Source organism: Rhyacophila brunnea, unplaced genomic scaffold (assembly GCF_057557595.1).
Source record: "Rhyacophila brunnea isolate RB1 unplaced genomic scaffold, BYU_Rbru_1.0 scaffold_6, whole genome shotgun sequence".
Taxonomy (NCBI): Eukaryota; Metazoa; Arthropoda; class Insecta; order Trichoptera; family Rhyacophilidae; genus Rhyacophila; species Rhyacophila brunnea.
Genome location: NW_028233276.1, coordinates 34,178,119 through 34,197,985, shown reverse-complemented (window position 1 = coordinate 34,197,985; position 19,867 = coordinate 34,178,119). Strand labels below are relative to the sequence as shown.

The following is a 19,867-nucleotide window of genomic DNA, read 5'->3' as shown; positions in this document are numbered from 1 at the left end:
ATAAAACTTGACATAACAACAACCACACATTACAAAAATCATGGGGTAAAACGCATAGTATTCCCATTCAATATTGGTATTATTCGAGATAATAATATATTATGACAATATATAATTATTATATAATGATAATTTAATAATATATGTATAAATTTATGTAGTTATGGTTGGATTTGCTATATTGTGATTTCTTAATAATCTTATCAAAATTATGTCTTTTGATTATTATATTGTTTTTTAAATATATGAGATTATTATTAAATGAAATAATTTTCCAAATCTTTGTGATACATAATGTATGTTGAAGAAATGGGCCCTTGTGTTTATATGACTCAAACATTGTATCGCACTCTCTTTCTAAGGGATACTCGACTCAATATAAAATGAATATTTGACTGGTTAAGTAGTAAGTATATAAACAGAGTGCATTGTTCGTTTGGGGGGACAGTAATCTAAATAGGTTGAAAATTAATAATATTGATAGTAATGCAAACTTTGTGGGATATAGATATTTGCATCATTATGATACCTGTCTATTCATATCTTAAGAATAATCATTAATGATCCCATAAAATATGTTTATACTATGAACATTAATTTTCAAACGTTCTTTCTAAAATTTACCATATCTTAGAAACAAAATATGTACCTATGGTTTTATTGAAAATTGTTGCAAAAATGTTGCTACATACTCTCTTCCGCAAGCACAGATGAGCAACTATCGTCTATTATTATTATTTTTACCATAAGCTCAGCCAAATATTATAGACATTTGTTTATGTTGATGAATGAAGACAATGGAAGAGTGTGGTAAATCACTACCAATTTTGATACTGGATAACAGATCACAGCCAACTTGAAGTCAGATATTATGTCTGTCCTAAGAATCATTATGAATAAAAATATATACAAACCGCAAATCTTCTTGCACTTGAAATCTTGTTGTCAATACGCCTATCAATAGCCACTCGCAGGTCGCGCAAGAAAGACCGCTCCTGGGACTGCAGGAGACGCACGGGTGCCGCTGATTCATACGGGAGGGACCACAGAGAGGTGGTGTACATGACAGGGGGCTGTGCGGAGCTCATCAGCGGGGAAATGTTCCAGATGAGGGCGCTCTGTACTCGCATCAGTTCCTCAGGCTTTACTTGGTCGGCTTTGTTCAATATAATTCTTGTCTGAAAATAAACAGAAAGAAAGACATGAATGACCTATAACAGTGAAAATATGCTTTATTTTGATAATAGATTACGATTATATGAGACATATTTATAGAGAATTAGTAATTAATAACTAAAGTAAATTAATCTTTGGCTGTACAAAGTGTGTTTTAGTATAGTGCTGAAGAGGCTATAACCCAAGGACCCCACATTGGTAAGGGCTCCAGAGCCTCTATTCCATACACAAGGTTGGTGTCAACGGTACTTTATCATATTTATGTACTGAGGCAGTTAATTGTTACAATAAGTTAACCGTCTGAACTGTCAAAAAGTGCTATGTTTTAACATCACCTCTCTTGGCTGTGTTAACTTTTAAAGCGAGATAGACAGTTTAGACGGCTAACTTATTGTAACAATTATAATACATCAATACATAAATATAATAAACTACCCTCAATAGCAGCCTTGTGTGTAGAATAGATGCGCAGGGCATGAATAATATCCATGAAAATAAAACATTATTGAAAAAAATCTAGCACCAAAAGAAATATTAAAATTTTTTCACATTTACACAAATTAAAAACCATTTATCTAAGTACTTAACCAAAATTAAAATTGAAATAGTCTGCAATATTAGAAATAGTAGACTTTGATAAAATAATAAGACAATATAATATGATTTTTGGTCATAAGTTATTTAAGGGGCCCCAGGCAAACTAGGTAGTTCGGTTTAACCTGGTTTGGAAGGTCTAGATGGGAAGATGATCATGTTGTTAAATCATCAAGAAACTAGCTGTAAATAATATGTAATTAATCACCTGATGTTCTCTTCCTTTGAGTTGGTCAAGAATGGCCTCGGTTTCGGGGCCCACATCCAGCTTTGATGGGTCGTACACTAAGAAGATGACATCGGCGCGGTCAATGAACCACTGACAGGCATCATTGAAGGGGAATACTCTGGACACTTGCTTTCTTACTTCCAAAATGCCGGGGATCTCCACAATATTAACCTGAAAAAATATTTTTCACTCAAATAACAATTTTTTTTGAAAATTATCCATGAAACGTGCAAATAAATACATTGGAAATTTTATTCAGTAATAAAATTATAATAACCCGTACACTGCGCTGGACATGCCCAAACGAACCGAGTCGATGTTGCTATGGATATTTAGATATGCCTCAAATTAATTAAAATCAAATTTTATCCGAGATAATCAATAAATTATAAATTTAAAGGATTAATAGCAATCCTTTCCTTTTCTATTTCCCAATAAATCTTTGGATTTAATCTGAAATCACTGATTTCAACCATGTACAGTAAAAACAAAACAATGATTCGGTCGGTCGATGGTATGCGTGCGAATGTCTGAGCCCTACTAATGGTACTAATTACCTGGCAGCCGATGTGTATGTAGTGCTGGCAACGGTACACATATTCGTACACATACAATCCACTAACCGAATCATTGTTTTGTTTTTACTGTATTGTTCAATTCCCTTCTAATGAAAGGTGGTATAAACTAATATCTCTCACTGTTAAAATGTATATTATGGCCAATAGCTGTTTCTTTGAAAATCATATGTAAAATGTCTAATAAATTTAATATTGAATGGAAAAATGTAGTAGGTAATGTAAACACATCAACATATTGATTAATCCTCTATTTTTATTCAAACCTGAACAATATTAATATCATATTAATATATAATATCCAATATTTTTCAATGAATATAATTTTGCAAGTCTAAGAAACATACCTACTGTGACACCCCCGTATGGTCCCCATTTGGGGATGTCTTTGTGTATCTGAAGAGGCCCGAATCGGTATCGAAGCCAACAAATAATAAAGCGCTGATTACGAAAATAAATAATAATAACAGAGCCGAGCCGGCAATGCCTTAGAGTAGATTATAATATGTTGAATGGCAACAATGCCATAATATAACCGTTGACGATTTGCAACGTCGCTTTTTTTCGACGACGGTTTCGTTGGAAAAAATCACAAGATGGCGCGGAGATCGCGACAAGCAGCAAAACCGCGAGCACGCCGATTTCGTATGGATAAAATAAATTATTCAAAATGTAACCATATAGTATAATATTAACGTTAAATAAACCTCGCCGTTTCTGATAACAATTCCGGTGTCATAATTATCCACCTTCCATCCCGAATCCAGACGAAAAAAAAACACAAAGTGACAGTTGAGAAATTCTCTTAACAAAATGGAGGGAAGTGATACTACATAACAATATTCAAAAAATCCCTAAAAAGTCAGATCCAAACAAAGCCCACTATAGACAGACAGTGAAACAAAACTGTAAAATTTTGATTGTAGTGATAATACTTCAAGTGCAATATGGTAAAAAATGATGATTATTTCATATTGAAGTGAATGGTAATATGTTAATTGAATTGAACGAATATACAATCAAAAATCTTTATTTACTGCAAACAGGTTACTGCATTGCATTCGAAAATAATCAATATCTAGCACTACCATCATATCCCGCAATTCAGTGCCTCGACCTGTCTATAGTTGTCTCTATACCCTGTATTTCTATTTAAATTGTGTTAACATTTATTTTTTATGTAAATTTGTAATTTGTCATGTTCACTATATTATGTAAAATAAATAAATTTTAATTCGAATTATGTATAATTATTAATACATTAGTTGCCTTTACCTTTTCAAGCAGTTTATTGGGCAACTTGACTCCCCTCAAACGCTCTTCCAGGCCCTGTCCAAACTTCTGCAGCCCTGAGAATGTCCAGTCAGCAGCGAGCTGAGTGCCATCCAGAACTTCTGGTTCATCTCCGTGCATCAGGATATTGAAGTAGGCGGGGGAAGGCTCAGCACCTACCATCAATACCATCCAACTGTACAGTTTTATATTTTACTACATTACATTAATTTTAGAGGCAAATTATTATAAAACTTGATTTATATTAAAGAATGAAGAAAGAAGAGTAAAAAAAAAACCCAATACTTTCAATAATCTCAAATCCGAACCGAGGGGTTCTAATAGGTAATTTTCTAAACATCCTCCAAGACAATTGTCACAAATAGCAGGAATTGATTTAATATTCCATACATACGTCATGAATTCACATTGTCGTAAACCAGCGACACCTTTCAAAACTATTCAATTATCTGGTCTGTAAACATATTCGTATGAACCACAGGAAAGTGCTGCCACATTGACTACTGAGTAGATAATTACTTTTTAATTATCACATTTAATGCAATAACATTGATCGGCCGCCTGATCGTTACACACCAGGTGCGTCTTCAGCGTCCAATGACTTAATAAGAGAGAAATGCGAAACCCAGTCGCCATAAGCCAAGGTTCTATAACTAATTTTGGTTTCAAAACCTTGGTCTCAACTCAATTGATATTACCAATATTGAATGCGTGTTTCATTTACGTCACAAACTTTAATGAGTAATATTATACAGACGTAACTATTGAAAATAACATATTATTCTTTAACATGTGTTAAGTTTATTTTACATTTCTCCACACTTGAGAATTATTATTAAACTTTTATACAGCCTCAACCAGAAAGTAACCCACATTGTGTTCCCTTTTATTAATTATCATTGGTGATTAGTGCATTATATTGCAGGTGTATATATGATAAAATATTGATTGCCAGCTATCTAAATTTCTCTTCTCGTCTGTTATAATCAGTTACCTTTGTTTAACGAGCAGTTTAAACCAGTGTTTATTATTATTATCATATTAATTATTATTATTATCCGCATTTTCAACTGCCTGTTCATGAGACTTTTTCGGCCATGTCAGTAATAAAAACGAAACATACAACGTCTCGCCGAAACAACACTAAAACCACAATTATCGACTATTCCATCTAAAATGTTGCAGCAGATTTCGCAACAATTGGTACTGGTCGGTTTCTGAATATTTCAATTTACAATATCATTTCCCTGTTATATATTTTGTTGTATTCGCAATCAGACTATTATATATGTTATAATATATTATTTTAAAAATCAATTGACAAAATACTACTTAAATAATTATTTTTATTTATGTTTTAGTGGTCCTCGAAATATTTCTAATATTTTCACAGGTCCGCAGGTGTAAAAAGGTTGGGTTAGGTTAGGTAAACTAATGATAGGTACAGAACTTTCAGTAACTAAATATTTGTATCATAATAAACTGAATATTCAATCGAATTGCATAGAAAAACTTGAATATTTTAAATACAGTCGAACTTGGTTATTACGATCACGGACTTGTAATGAGGATCCTGGATGTAATGAGGAAACATTCGTTGACATTTTAGTTTATAATTTTCTCCATACATTTATTCACTTTTATAACGAGCTACTTATCGGATATACCGAGCAAAAATATGGTCAAAATTTTTCTTAAAACTGTTAATGTGTCGATCGTTTAAAAACATTTTCGACCCTAAGCAATAAAATCCGATCGTAGACTGATGCCGCCGAGATCGGTTTACATTTATGATACTAGTTAAGTGTCTAAGTACCTAATTGGTGTTTTCACCGACAACATTGAAAAAGTATCCACGCATATGGTTGAAATTTCATATAAAAAATCCAAGCTGAAGTCAGTAGGTACCTAACAGCATTCATTACAATAAACAACTTCTTTTGTAGTTTATGAATGCCATGCTTGTTTCAGGGACAAATTTTAATTGTGTATTTCTGTTTGAATTGCGACTTTTTGTGTTATGTGACCGCTCATTCAAAATTACCTATTCTCTGATATAACGAGTAATGCTTATAACGAGCAAATTCACTCGGTCCCATCTTCCTCGTAATAACCAAGTTCAACTGTATCAATAATAAACTCAATAAAATTTATTTTTGTATGAAATGGGTATAAATAATTTTCTTACCAGTTCTTAGAGACCATTCAGTGAATTCATTGTCAGTCAAATAGTTGATCAACGATGATTTTCCACCACTCCATGGACCCATGAACAGTACCAGGGGCTTGGAGAATATTTCCGGGTCACCAAAATGACGATTACTCAAGTCACGATATTTGTACAGGATTTCCAATGGCTTGATTGCAGTGTCGTAGAGCCTCTTCAGCTCGCGAAGGATAACATCGGCAGACTTGTCCATCAGGAGCTCGCTTTCAGTGGATTCTTCATCCAAGCGAAGTAACTGGGAAATGTGATCTCGTGGTCTAAGATTCTCTGGAATGTCGAATTCCTAAAACACACAGAGACAAAAATAATAATTATCAATACTACATAATATTATCGATTGAAAGTGCTTGATGTAAACAAACTTTTATTTCATAATAATTATTAAGGTAACTTATTTGTAGACCATGAGCCAGGTCTGGCCATCAACATGTTTTCATATTATGATTCTATGGATGTATGTAAATATAGAATAAGATATTCTTAAATATTTTTTTCTTTCTTTCAAATTGATATTCTTATATCAGTCTCAATTTGGTCCACGACGATATGGCAATACTATTTTTTGTATTTTGTTTGTCCATATTGATCATTATTCATGGTCCAGCTTTTCAGTTGTAATAAAATCATAGGTACATATTACATCGTTTTTATACATACATCCAGAAGATGTCGAAACGTCAAACCTGGATCGCGAATAACAATCTATTTAGAAGTATAATAGACTGTAATTTCGTGTAAGTTTCAAGTTAAAATGAAATTAAAATACACTATGATTAGTAATTGCAAGTTTGCTAACTTAATACTATTGTATTAATGACTACACTCTAATATCTACAATTCGGTCTGTAAAACTTACCATCAATAGATCTTCCTCCGGGTTCTCATTTGAGTCATCACCTTCCTTTTCATCAGAGCCTTCTTCACCGCTGTCAGCCTCCTCACCCTTTTCATCAGAATCTCCTTCTTGGTCATTTTGGGGTTCATCCTGTTGTTCTTGCTCTTTAGAATCGTCACCATCCTTTGCCGCATCATCTTCCTTGGAATCATCACCTTCCTTAGAATCATCGCCATCCTTAGCTTCAGCGTCTTCCTTGGAATCGTCTTCCTTGGAGTCTACTTCAGCATCACCCTCCTTAGAATCTCCTTCCTTGGAGTCATCTTCCTTGGAATCTGCTTCTTTGGAATCTGCTTCTTTGGAGTCATCTTCCTTGGAGTCTCCATCTTTAGCATCATCTTCTTTAGAGTCACCTTCTTGGGAATCATCATCTTTAGAATCATTATCTTCTTTAGAGTCAGCATCATCTTTAGTATCAGCTTCTTTAGAATCATCTTCCTTTGAATCTACATCTTCTTTGGAATCACCATCTTCCTTGGAGTCACCATCTTCCTTAGAGTCACCATCTTCCTTGGAGGCACCATCTTCTTTGGAGTCCACATCTTCTTTAGAATCTCCATCTTCCTTTGAATCAGCTCCCTCTTTGGAATCATCACCTTGTTCTTGTGTGTCATTATCATCCTTGTCATCTTCCTTGGAATCATCTTCCTCTACACCAGCCTCTGTACTTTCTTTAGAATCATCTGCACCTCCTTCCTGACTGTCTTGATCATCTGACTTTTCATGGCTCTCGTTTGATTTGTTTTCTCCGCTGTCATCAGTTTCACCTTCTTTGACCTCATCAGATCCTTCATCGCTTCCATCTGAAAAAAGTATTAATATATCGATATAGTAGGTACCTATCTCCCCTAACAAGGTTAATTAAACACAAAACAGAAAGAATGCTGTAAAGAAAAATGCGTTCGATCCAGACAACTCTAATTAATCATGAAAATTGACTTGACTTAAAATTGGTGTTTTTTAATCTTGAAATTTTTTTTTAAGAACCTAATCAGTTAGATATCTATTAAGTACAACTAAAAAATATCAGTGTACGTACACTAAGCCTGGCTGCAGCAGCCAACGTGATCTTTGTATTTGTATTAAAAGGTATTCAAGCGAACGCACTAGGCAGCCAAATATCGTTGGCTTATTGTGGCTACCTAGTGAGCGGCCATGTTAACTCTTCCCGAGAAAGCGGTGGTTATTAATACATACCAACTTAATATTGAGTTTAAAAAAATGACAAGCTTTTTGGCTCACTAAATTCGACTGACCTTGTGCAATGCATATTCTGCACATACGGGTGGGGCGGGACTGACTGTATGCATTATGTATGGAAGTAGGTAATATACCTAAGGAATTTGTGGTAACTTTTCCAACATGTTGGTAAGTTATAACTATACATTTTTGACACCAGCTACTGTCCGTCAAATTGATTGTCAACCATAGACCAACCCCAATATTCAATAATATAACCTGATATTATATTTTTGTCTCCTTTTTTTCATTACTACAATGTCACATCGTATAAAGAATCATATTTTAATATATGTTATGCTTGCGTGGATATATTATTATATTGTAACTGTAGGTGTACCTACCATCTTCGGATTTGGTTTCTTCAGCGGATGCTTCGTTGCTGTCTCCATCTTTGCCTTCCTCTTCAGTGCTGTCGTCGTCCTTTGCGTCTTCTTGGCTGTCGTCGGCGGCTGGGGCGTCTCCCTGCATCTCCTCACTGTCGTCTTCCTTAGAGTCATCAGCCTGCGGCGCCGCCTCATCTCCATCGACGACAACTTCGTCTACGTAAGGTTCGTCAGCCAGTTCCAAGGAGGGAGCTCCTTGATCTTCCTCGCTGGAGTCTGCAGTTTCATTCTCTCCTAATATTTCTACACTACTATCTTCGTCACTCGCTTCTTTCGTATCTTCTGCAGAACCTCCAGCTTGTTCCCCTGATTCTTCACTACCGGCTTTATCTTCTGCGGATGCTGATGAAAAGTAAAAACAAAAACTTTAATTAGCTATGACACACAGTCATGGTGGAAACAGAGATACAATAACGAGCTGAAAATTTTACAAGTGCGTACACATTGTACAGTCGATCAAATTGGGTGACCTTAGATGACTAGACCATATCCGTAAAATGGACGAGTTGCGCAAGATAGAGGGATTGGAAGTGGTTTTGGGCTGACTTAAATGGAGTGGATACTGGAAAATACCAAGACCCATAATATAATATTGTAGCGTCAGGAAGAAGTAGATGAACTTACTCTCCAGATTTCTGTTATCTAGATTTTGATTAGATATTTAATACGCAGGCATCAGCAAAACCATCTTAGCCACCGTCAAATTAATTCCATGATGTTTCTATTATTGATTTCATTCATTTTAAATTAGGTTCAAAATCTCCAAAGTTCATGAGTTCATAATATTATTCAAGTTTTCATCAATCAGGGGATTTCCCGGTACTCGGGTGTGCGCGGGAGAAGGGCGCGGCGCGCACAAGGAGCCTCCGAATTAAAAATAAATAAACAAAAATAGTTCTTGCATAAATATTTAATTTCCTCCAAATCATTTTTTTTAAATTTCACAAAAACGCGTACATAATTTGACGTAGCATGAATAGTAAATAGCTTTATGACCTCAGACATCCTCAGATAACATTGTTCTTCAATGAATAGAATGATAAAAGCGTGTTGAATTACAAAGGAATTTACCATTTTTTTTTTACATTTTACTGACTATTAATGAAATTAATATTACTTACATAATATTTGCTTATGTAAACAACTAAGTACGAAATGCGAGGATTCGTGTTATTTGCCATTCTAAGTTGGAGCCTAATTATTAAAATTCAATTAGGTATATTACAAATATGCAAATTTTTCTATGGCCATAAGTGCTTCTATGGCATAAGTAGGGTTTGAAAGAGTCAACATTTTGCTAGTGTGGGGGGAGATTCATGTAACATGACGTATGCTTTTAGGAGTTTCATTCATACACCAGGCTAGAGCTGGGTTTCGGGAATTTCCCGACGGGAATTCTCGAGAAATTTTCGAGATTTTCAATCCTGAATCTCGAGAATTGAAATTTTTAACATTTCGGGAAATCTCGGATCTCGAGAATCTTTTCTCGGGATTTCTTTATTATGAAATATTAATTAATATTGAAAAAACGATTTTTTATATGAAAAAAGTGGACAGAAAACACAAAACGTTCAAAGACTGATCGGGGCATTTAACACAATTGGGCCAACGTTGACTCAAAATGAGCGCAATTTTTGCAACATCACAGAATTTTGTGTATCAAAAGTGTACGCAATTGTCAGACGCAGCGATTGACAGTCTGTGTTTTTTGAAATTCCAATTTAATAAGAGTAATGTTTCGAAATATTTTTGTTTTCCTACATAAATATACGTTTTCCTACATAATATATGTTTGTCTTCTTACATAAATAAAAAAAAAACATTTTTTTTTGAATTTGTCTGTTTTTACAATGATTTTAGGATTTTCACAGATTTTTTTAAATTTCCCGATATCTTGAGAATTCTCGAGAATTCTTTTCTGGAAATCCCGAATCTCGAGAATTCAAAATTTCATCATTTCGGGAAATCCCGAATCTCGAGATTGAGATTTTCTCGGGAAATACCCAACTCTACAACAGGCCAAACCAGAAGCTAATGTGTGGGCTGCTTCTACTGCGACCTTTTATATGACTAGTTCTATGATTTTGTTTTCTCATATCCTTTTTTAACAAAATGTTTTACTTATTTTTTTTCTATCGCCATATTATTATTTTTAGTGGTCGTAGTAGCCCAAAAGCGATAAAATCTCCCCGTATTCATCATGTTCTGTCAATCCGAAAATGTGTAACTGTTGCACGGTCAATTATCAAATGTAAACGATTCCGTGCCAATCTTTGACATTCTGTAGGTATCTACTGTAACTGGTCTGTTTCACTATTTATTTTATAATAAAATTATAAAAAAAAAACATAATTTTGAAAATCGTCAAAAACATAAGTACCTACCATAATATATGAATTAGAAAAAAACTAGATGTTTAATTGTAATAAGTACGTATGTTCTATAATAAAGAGTATTTATAACTCTTAAACCGTATGTATATTCAGTATTGAATAATAAAGTAATAATTTATATTTATTACCTGAATGTGTGTCTCCTGTTTCTAAATCTTTTAATGCCTTTTCGATATATGGTCTGCATTGTGATTCTGATGGAATTTCTTGGTCATCTGCTCTTACACCTGTAACAAAAAAATATAAAATAGAATAACTAAATCGACATTAATAGAGTGATTATGAGAAGTTGTCAAAAATTAAATAATTTGAGATGGAACATGAACAGAAGAATAAAATAAATATCTTAATATTAGAGAAAATTAAATGGAAATTTCCTTATCAAACGTTCAACACCCCGCCACCTCGCTTCTAACTTTTCAAAAGAGGAAATTACTTTTTTTGAATTGGCATCAGTTATCACAAATACTTAGGTGTCTGATTGTGATTTCGAAATATTTTTCTTTTGATCGGCGTTTTGCTATTTCCACGATACCTAAGTATAAAATATAGTTTTTTTTAATTATCTGTATGTCCAATTGTTCCGTTATATAACTAAAAAAATTACTGAATCAGTGTTGATGAAACTTCCACAGACTCTCAAAAGATTCTGAAGTTACAAGAAAAAATTTCTCGAAAATAACGCACTAGCATTCTTCGTGAGTTGGTAAAGTGATTAGATAACTGTGATGGAGGGGCCCGCGCCTACATTCAACCATTGCCGATCACGCAGGCCATTCTAATTTTCGGTCGAGTGTGGCACTGAGTACGTATGCACCTATCTACGATTACTGACTGGATATTCATAAATATTGAACGGCTGAATGTGCGCCTAGATCCAATCGATGTCTGAGTCAGTATATTTTTTCGTTTTGTACCTATATCTTTCTTTTTAAAGTCGTGGGATATCCCTACTTACAAATTAATATAGGTAGTTTTGATCTCTTTTCAATAGAAATTGCTATATTTTGATTCACCGGGATGAATTTTTCTCTGCTGTACCTATACATAGGATTTTTGGATTCGATTTTGAATCTCGATTGCCACAGAACTAATAAATAGCACATTGCTTTATGTTAACAATGACAATTAATAAATAAATCATTTTTAATACCATTATTGTTGAATCAAAGGCATGGAATGCTAGGAAACCTATTAACTATTTTATAATTATGGTTACATACATTTATGGTTTGACATAGGCCATCCTCAGTAGTGGTCAATGGTATTTAATTTGTGTGTTTCGACTATATGTTTTGATGAACAACAAACAGAAGGAAAGCTGTTATTTTTAAGGTATACTTGTTTAAACATTTGGAAACTTTATCAATAAAAGAATGGCCACCTCGTTGCCTTAAATATTAGTTATATAGAAAATAATGCTGACTAATAGTTATAACAAAGTATTAAAATACACAACAATGAAGTTAGTGAAGCACTTTGCAAAGCATCTGCAAAGTTATGCCTATTTTAATATTTACGCCATCTTTGAATGATGTATCCCGATGGTATATCAACACTGAATAATTAATTTTGGCAAGTCAATTAATTAGAAACCAATTGGACATACAAATTTCTCAGACTCATCTCAAATGAACTTTTAGACCTTAAAATAAACTGACAATACGTGTTGATAGTATTAATTTCTTGACATAATTACTATTGGAAGAGAAGCAGAGGTGCGATGCAGCCAATTCGCATTTAGAACCGGCTTATAAAATTTCCTGAGATCACCAAACAGGCCCATAATCCTTTCATACCCTGTCTGACTGTTCTTTAAGTGGGATACCTATTTATAAACAGCTTGCACAAGATCCTTGGAATATTAATAATGATGCTGTCCATTGGAAAATCGCTGAGGAATTGTATGACTTCAATAAATCCTTTCATTACAAAATCGGCATAAATTATTTCTGTAAATACTTGGAAAATGTACTGATAAATCGACACAATTACGAGATTATAATATAATCATAATCGTAGTACTATATTGTAGTGACAGAAAGAGAAACATCTAAATTGGATACTATTTATTCAAATGAGAGTAGGCGCTTTATTATTAATAATAAAAATGATTTGACGGCATCCGTGTAATGTAATCATACAGATTAAAAAGGAAAATCATAACATATAGATAATAACCATTACGAAAATTTTGTATAAATGTATCAATCAAGATTTACGCGAATCCAGGCCTTGTACCCATTTGTATCCATGTCAGTAAGAGTGATTCAAATTTTACACAACACTCCTTTATTCGGTGCTCCTGTTAAAATCATGACAGTTGTTTCTCCACCGTTGATCCGTTCAATAAATCATCTACTACATTTAAACGCGCTATCTCCCATTTTTTTAACACATAATATATTATAATAATATGTAAAGTTAGGTACCCTTTCGTTCAACATTCTTTTTCAAATTTTCTTCTCTAATTTCTTTCTATTTTATTTTATAGCTACCTTGGTTAGGCTTCACTATATTATACCTAATTTATATATGAAAACTTTGCTGGTTGCAATATATTCTCTGTAATATAATATGTAGGTATTCTATGTAATTATTTGTGTTCCTTAATAAAATAAATAAGTGTTAGAATAAAACTAAATAATTAAGAAAAATATGGGGAGAGAATTCAAGAGGCCAAACAGGTTCTTATTTTTTTAATCCCACCACTAGATAGGAAGGAGTATATAAATAAATATGATTTAATATTTTTATTTTATTTATAATCTAAAAGAATATTTATTAAAAAAAAGAAGAAAAATAAAGTTTTTGTTTTGTTTGTGATCATTATAAATAATTACAAGATAAAAAGAACTTTTTATATGCTTACCACGTTTTTATATTTTCTGTTGAATCATATAAACTTAACAATTCTATGTATAAATACTTATTTTTGTACTTGATAGAAATACCTGCTGAATAAATATAGAATACTGAAATGTCATTTTGACATTTCATATTGATTTCCATAGTAATGCACGTATATATTAATAACTTAGTTGCTAGGACTAGACACACAAGAATTTTTTTTTACTGAACAAACAAGAATATGAGCTAATAAAAACGTGGTAAAATCAATACTATCGACTTTGGCGGCGCTCGTGGTGCAGTGGGTAAGGCATTGGCCTTCCACCCGAGCGTTCTGGGTTCGATCCCGGTGAGGACACAATATGTATGTGTTTTTCTCAAAGCCTGGGTGTTTGTGATTGTCCAAAAATTACTAACAACCACCTTGTACGAAAACGCAAGGACATGGTTATTAATAATTCTAAAAAAAAAACTATCGACCGAAGGTACTTGATGGATTTTGACTTTAAATCCATTATAATTAATTATTGTAAAAGAACTTTATATATACAAGAATTTGAACTGAGTAGGTACAGCTGATAAGTAGTTGATAAGGACTTCGGTGAATTAATTGTTGTCTAACGGGGTTATTTATTTTGGCACACGAATCACAATGTGAAACAGTTAATCCTGCATTCATAATAGGCGGAGAGCTGGCACCAGGCGACAATAAATTAGGATTTAAACATAATGTGGTCAATATCAATGGTCATTTAATAATAGTATTAAAAAAGACAACGAATTATTACAATATTAAATTTATTTCATCCTCTTACTCTATACATATATTTTTAATAAACCATTTATTTTATTCAACGAATAATTCACAAGATTTTCACAATGATTCACATGATTTAATACACAACAACCGATAGTCAATAATAACGCAGTTTGATAAGCATTAAATTTCATGTATGACCTACTAGTTTAAATTGCCGTAATGAGATAGGAGCATAATTGGTTAATGCACAGTTGGCGCGATAACAGTGGTTATACGGGTTAAAATCCCGTCAATCATCGTATTTTTTCAAATATGATTTTTCTAGTGGGTACATCTGAGGTATTTTCAAGTCATGTATGTTCACTGTACATATATGTTAGGGTTAGCATATTTCGTTAATGACTTTTTGGATATTTATTTATCTGTATATTTTCGAACTATTTAAAAGTATCCTATCCGGGATCCCTTAAAAATCCGTATATTGACAAGAAGATCCTAAAAAGCTGTCGAGTTAGGGTAGACCCAAATAATAAATCCCCAGTTCCCGTATCCCGGTTGAACCACAATCGGAATGCAAAATGTCCCGGAATTTTAAAAGTCACCGACAAATTTAATACAATGCACACAAATAGTTCGTAGATAAATAACTAAGTATACCTAAATATCACTACAGATAAAAAAAAAATAATAGGCAGCTCCATAATACTGTATTATGTAGTATCAAATGGTGAGATTAGATTAAGGTAAATGCTCAAGATAAACTTGCTATCGAATTATAACTTTTAAAGTAACTACAATAAACACATATATTATCCAAAAGTAATGGGAAAAAATTCTTTTATTTATAATAATCAAGTTCATATGTATTTAAAATATGACCATAAAAATCGGTGCATTTACATAGTTTCAAACTAATTATTATCTCGACTATGAATTCTATCTCATGATTGAATATGGAAAAAAATTTAGAGAAAAGTTAAAAACAAAAAAGGCCTCGAATCTGATTATAATTTTCAATTGTCAATTTATTTTATTATTGGTCCCGGACAAAAAGAGTTGGCAGTCTTATATTGATACCCGTTTTTAGAGGGAAAGTATTTCATTGAAATTTGAATTTCGATGAAAAATTACGACCTACAGGAAAAAATTCAATGGTGTTCACTATTAAAGTTGCATACATTAAATACATGATGATTAACTAATTTGTCTTAAGCAAATTTCCCCAAGTACATTACGTTTCTTCGAGAAGTCACAAAATATCACTATCATATAGGTACTAGATGCACCTATAGACCCCATTAAGAGGTCACTATTTTAGTATACTATAATCTGCAGACACGGTTGCCTGGGTGGTAAATCGTTGTATAAGTACGAAGCCGTGACGTATCTCGGGTTCAAAAACCGTGGCTGGTCAAAAAATGCATGTTGTTTCTTAGTGATCCAGTATATGGACGAACGGCTAACAAATCTTCCTCGTAATAACTCTGTTAATGCAACCAGTGGTTGTTAGTCAGTACGTCTGATGGGGGTAGACATGTCATGCGTTGCATAGGGGCGGTACAGTATTAAGGGCGATGAGTGAAGCATTGGCGATTTTAGAAAGTATCGATAGGTATATCAGTTTAAAAAATTCTGACAACATAACTGTTGATGTATTGCAATACTTATTATTATTATAGCGCTTTATCGCACAGCCAAAATTATTATCACATGGATACCGACAAACCTGTCAGCACCACAGACCTCCACTTACCTAAAACCACCACTGTTTGACAGTAGGTTTTGTGGAAATGCTCTAATATTCAGTAAATGGTGTGTATGTAAGTTTAAAAAATTAAGAAGAACCGAAAATAAATAATATATCTAATATGTAAGTATATTGTATGTACCTACCGAACAAATTTGAAGACAATTTGAAACTAAAAATAAACGGTGACGGCATATTAGAGGTCTTCGGGCGGCATTTTGCCTAGGGACGTCATTGAATACAACCTCAACTATGTGGAGGTCGATAATATACTTCTATAGAATCGAAGATGGCAATTTATTTACTTTTTAATCCGTCTTGATGCGCTGTATTGCTTTTTTCTTCTTTATTTTGTATTTAACTAAGATTTATATATATACAATATTTTTTATACATTGTTTTACGTGATACGACAATGGATGTTTCTCTGATATTGGATTACCACAGAAGAGATAATGAATAGAATACCGATAGGCTATATTCAATACGCCGCATCTTGATGCAGGGTTTTGATTGTGCGAGTGTCCTACGAAACTGAAGCACGCAGTATGCACGTGCAATAGTGTGTGTAATACACCAACATTAAATGAGCGTAAATGCATAAACCGAGAGCAGTTTTTAGTACTCGACGTAAAACGTATTCTTAACACGTGTGTAAGTTTAACCCGGATTCTTCCTTACTCGAATCGGTTACCTGCTTCGCCTTACCCGTTATGTATTTCAGTTCCCATTATTTCTGAGTTCCCTGTGGATTACCGTTTGATAATATACCATCATACACTGTGGTATTCAATTATAGGCACAGAATATGGATATAATAATATGTAGGTAGGTAAGTATGTAATCCTTTGTTGTCAAAGAAGATAAAATATACAAGTTAGAATCTCTACTATTTTTCCATTTTAATATATCTCGAGAAAAACAATACTGAAATGATTTACTTATCTCTTTTTAAAATATCATAAACCGCACATTTCTATTAAATAATGTGTTTGACTCTTTTTCTTTTTCCCTGAGACCACAAATTTGTACATATTATACGTTGTCTTTTCTCAGTGACGTCCCAAGACAAAATGCCGCCCTTAGGCAGTGCCAAAATGCCGCCATATTTTTTTATACAGTACTTTTTATCATCCTTTCATGACTGAAATATCTAAGAAATGTGTTGTATGGATACATTACTAACAAGATATAATTATACCACTAATATGCCATTTCTGCTTCAATAGACAATATTGCCAGTCTATGGTTTTAGATAGGTACCTACATTTAAAAATACATCCGACAACTTCCAAAACTCGCGAGTGACTGGCAAACATATTTGGATACATTTTAAATTAGGTATGCACGTGTCATCGCTGTTCACCAAAAACGTGACGTCCAAGAACAACGGAAGTAAACTAGACATCGCAAACCTGACAAAAAATAAAGTCCTGGTAAAACTTTTATAGTAGGTACCTAATTAATATATTTTGTTTCCAACCAGTGAGCTGTATTTTTAATGGAAAGATATTTCCGTTATTACTAGCTTTCTATGTATACCTAATGATTCTTCTCAATTTGCCTTACCCAAAGGGCGGCCGCCGGACTGCCGCCCCCAAGCGACGCTCAATCTGCCCACCCCCACGGGACGTCACTGTCTTTTCTTTCCAAAAGTATGTCGTCTTAATGCAATCTGTCTGATGTTAAAATGGTTTCTTTTTGATCAGCGTTTGACTATTTCCATGATAATTATGTATAAAACATAGATTTTTTTGAATACTGGCTCTGTTTTTTATGTTATGTTATAACTTTAAAATGACAACATAATATCGTAAAGTTTCGTATGAATATCTCAAAAGTGAACACCAATGCATCTAGAGCAGTAGTTCTCACGTGAAATTTAACTGTGGCCGCACATTGACAGTTCTATGGAAACGTCTGGTGGCCGCACCAAATATCACTTTTGTTGTGATTGAAAAAAATAAAGCTAAATTTTATTTACTGAAAAAATGGATCAATTTATTTATAGACAAGTCCATTTAATAAAAGACATTTGAACATTTTAGTACTTTTTTTTACAACTTTTACTTACATTTTAGTAAAAATAATTCAAATGGAAATTCCTCAATACTCCTTTTCTCCAATGCGAGCCGCATGGCTGCTTCTAACTTTACATCTATCAATTGGCTTCGATATTTGTTTTTTTATGAAGTGCATTACACTGAATGGTCTTTCACAGTATACAGTAGTAGGAAAAATCAACAATATTAATAAAGCAATTGTTGTCAATTCTTTGAATTGACTTTATTCTCAGAAATGGACTATTTCACTCATGCTCTCATCACAAAAACACATTATGGATCATTTGAACGTGGAAAGATATTGAAGACAAGTCATGACTGTATATTCAACCAATTTCATAATTTTATAAATTTAATAAATTTTTGAAATACTATTCTGTAAAGCGCTGGTGGCTGCATGTAATATACATGTAGTATAAATGTGTGTTTGTCGAATAAATTCATCTTATTTCGTAAAAGTTTATGATATTGTTACCATTAAAATAAGTGTATGTGACTTAAAATCTTTTTTATTTTTATCGATTCAAGTTTAGTGCAATCACAATATCAAAACAAGAATGGATATACATAACAAGGATTTCAAGTTTCAGATATTTATTTGTATTTTATTATTAAACTACATTTCATTGATAAAAATAACCATACAATAAAATATAATAATAACGTGAATTTATTAAATAAACGCACATTTTATATATATTTTTTAAATATTGTCAGTATATGTTTTAATAAAAATATCGTTTTAATGTTTTTAAATACCTACGTATTGATTATTTTAGGTATTTAAAATGAAAATTATCTCACCCTTAAGATAAAAATTCTCGAAAATAATATTATTGCAACAATTCATTGAAAGTAGGTAAGGTGGTCAGATAGCATCGATGGAGTGGTGAGGTGAAGTGTGGATAGAGAGGCGCATGCCTTCGTCCAACCATTGTCGACTCCATGGGCTTAGTCGGAGCTAATAATAAAATTGAATCACCACAAAGCAAAGTGGTCCAACCATTTTCTACCCCATTGGCTTTAAAAAGACTAAATCGGTCTGTCTACTTTTTATGACATTATTCATTCCACGAGAGTGCGGGTAATCGCTTAAGAATAAAATATAAATAAGTACAATATTAGGTAATCATGGTCATTCTTAGGTTGAATCGAGAAATTGGAAAAATCGAAGTAACAAGAACTAGGGTATATCTACATCCAGCAGTGGATCAATTCACGTGCGCATATATTGAGGTAAAGTTCTTAAGTTTTTAGTGTGTCTTCCCTAACTATTTTTTTAGTCAATGAGGGTGTCATTGCATCTATTAGTGGAACGTGCATAGTGTACCCTTTTAACTTTTATAAAAAAATACACTTTGCATGGTTGATCAAGATTCAAGATGTTCCACTGTTTAGATTGGCACCATCGATGCATCAGTCAGGCGCTCGGCTTTGAAT

The 19,867-nt window shown here is 33.1% G+C and overlaps 1 protein-coding gene across 2 annotated transcripts in view; it reads right to left on the bottom strand.

Moving 5' to 3' along the window:
• The window catches only part of LOC147065596 (uncharacterized), a 37,067-nt gene that overhangs the window by 1,191 nt on the left and 16,009 nt on the right, over positions 1-19,867 (bottom strand). For both annotated transcript variants that reach the window (XM_085956488.1, XM_085956487.1), the window contains exons 3-9: positions 11,136-11,234; positions 8,573-8,956; positions 6,951-7,792; positions 6,056-6,377; positions 3,850-4,022; positions 1,979-2,170; positions 915-1,178 (exon numbers count right to left, since the gene is read on the bottom strand). In XM_085956488.1, the coding sequence (XP_085812614.1) occupies positions 915-1,178; positions 1,979-2,170; positions 3,850-4,022; positions 6,056-6,377; positions 6,951-7,792; positions 8,573-8,956; positions 11,136-11,234 (2,276 nt within the window). The remainder of the gene's footprint in view (positions 1-914; positions 1,179-1,978; positions 2,171-3,849; positions 4,023-6,055; positions 6,378-6,950; positions 7,793-8,572; positions 8,957-11,135; positions 11,235-19,867) is intronic.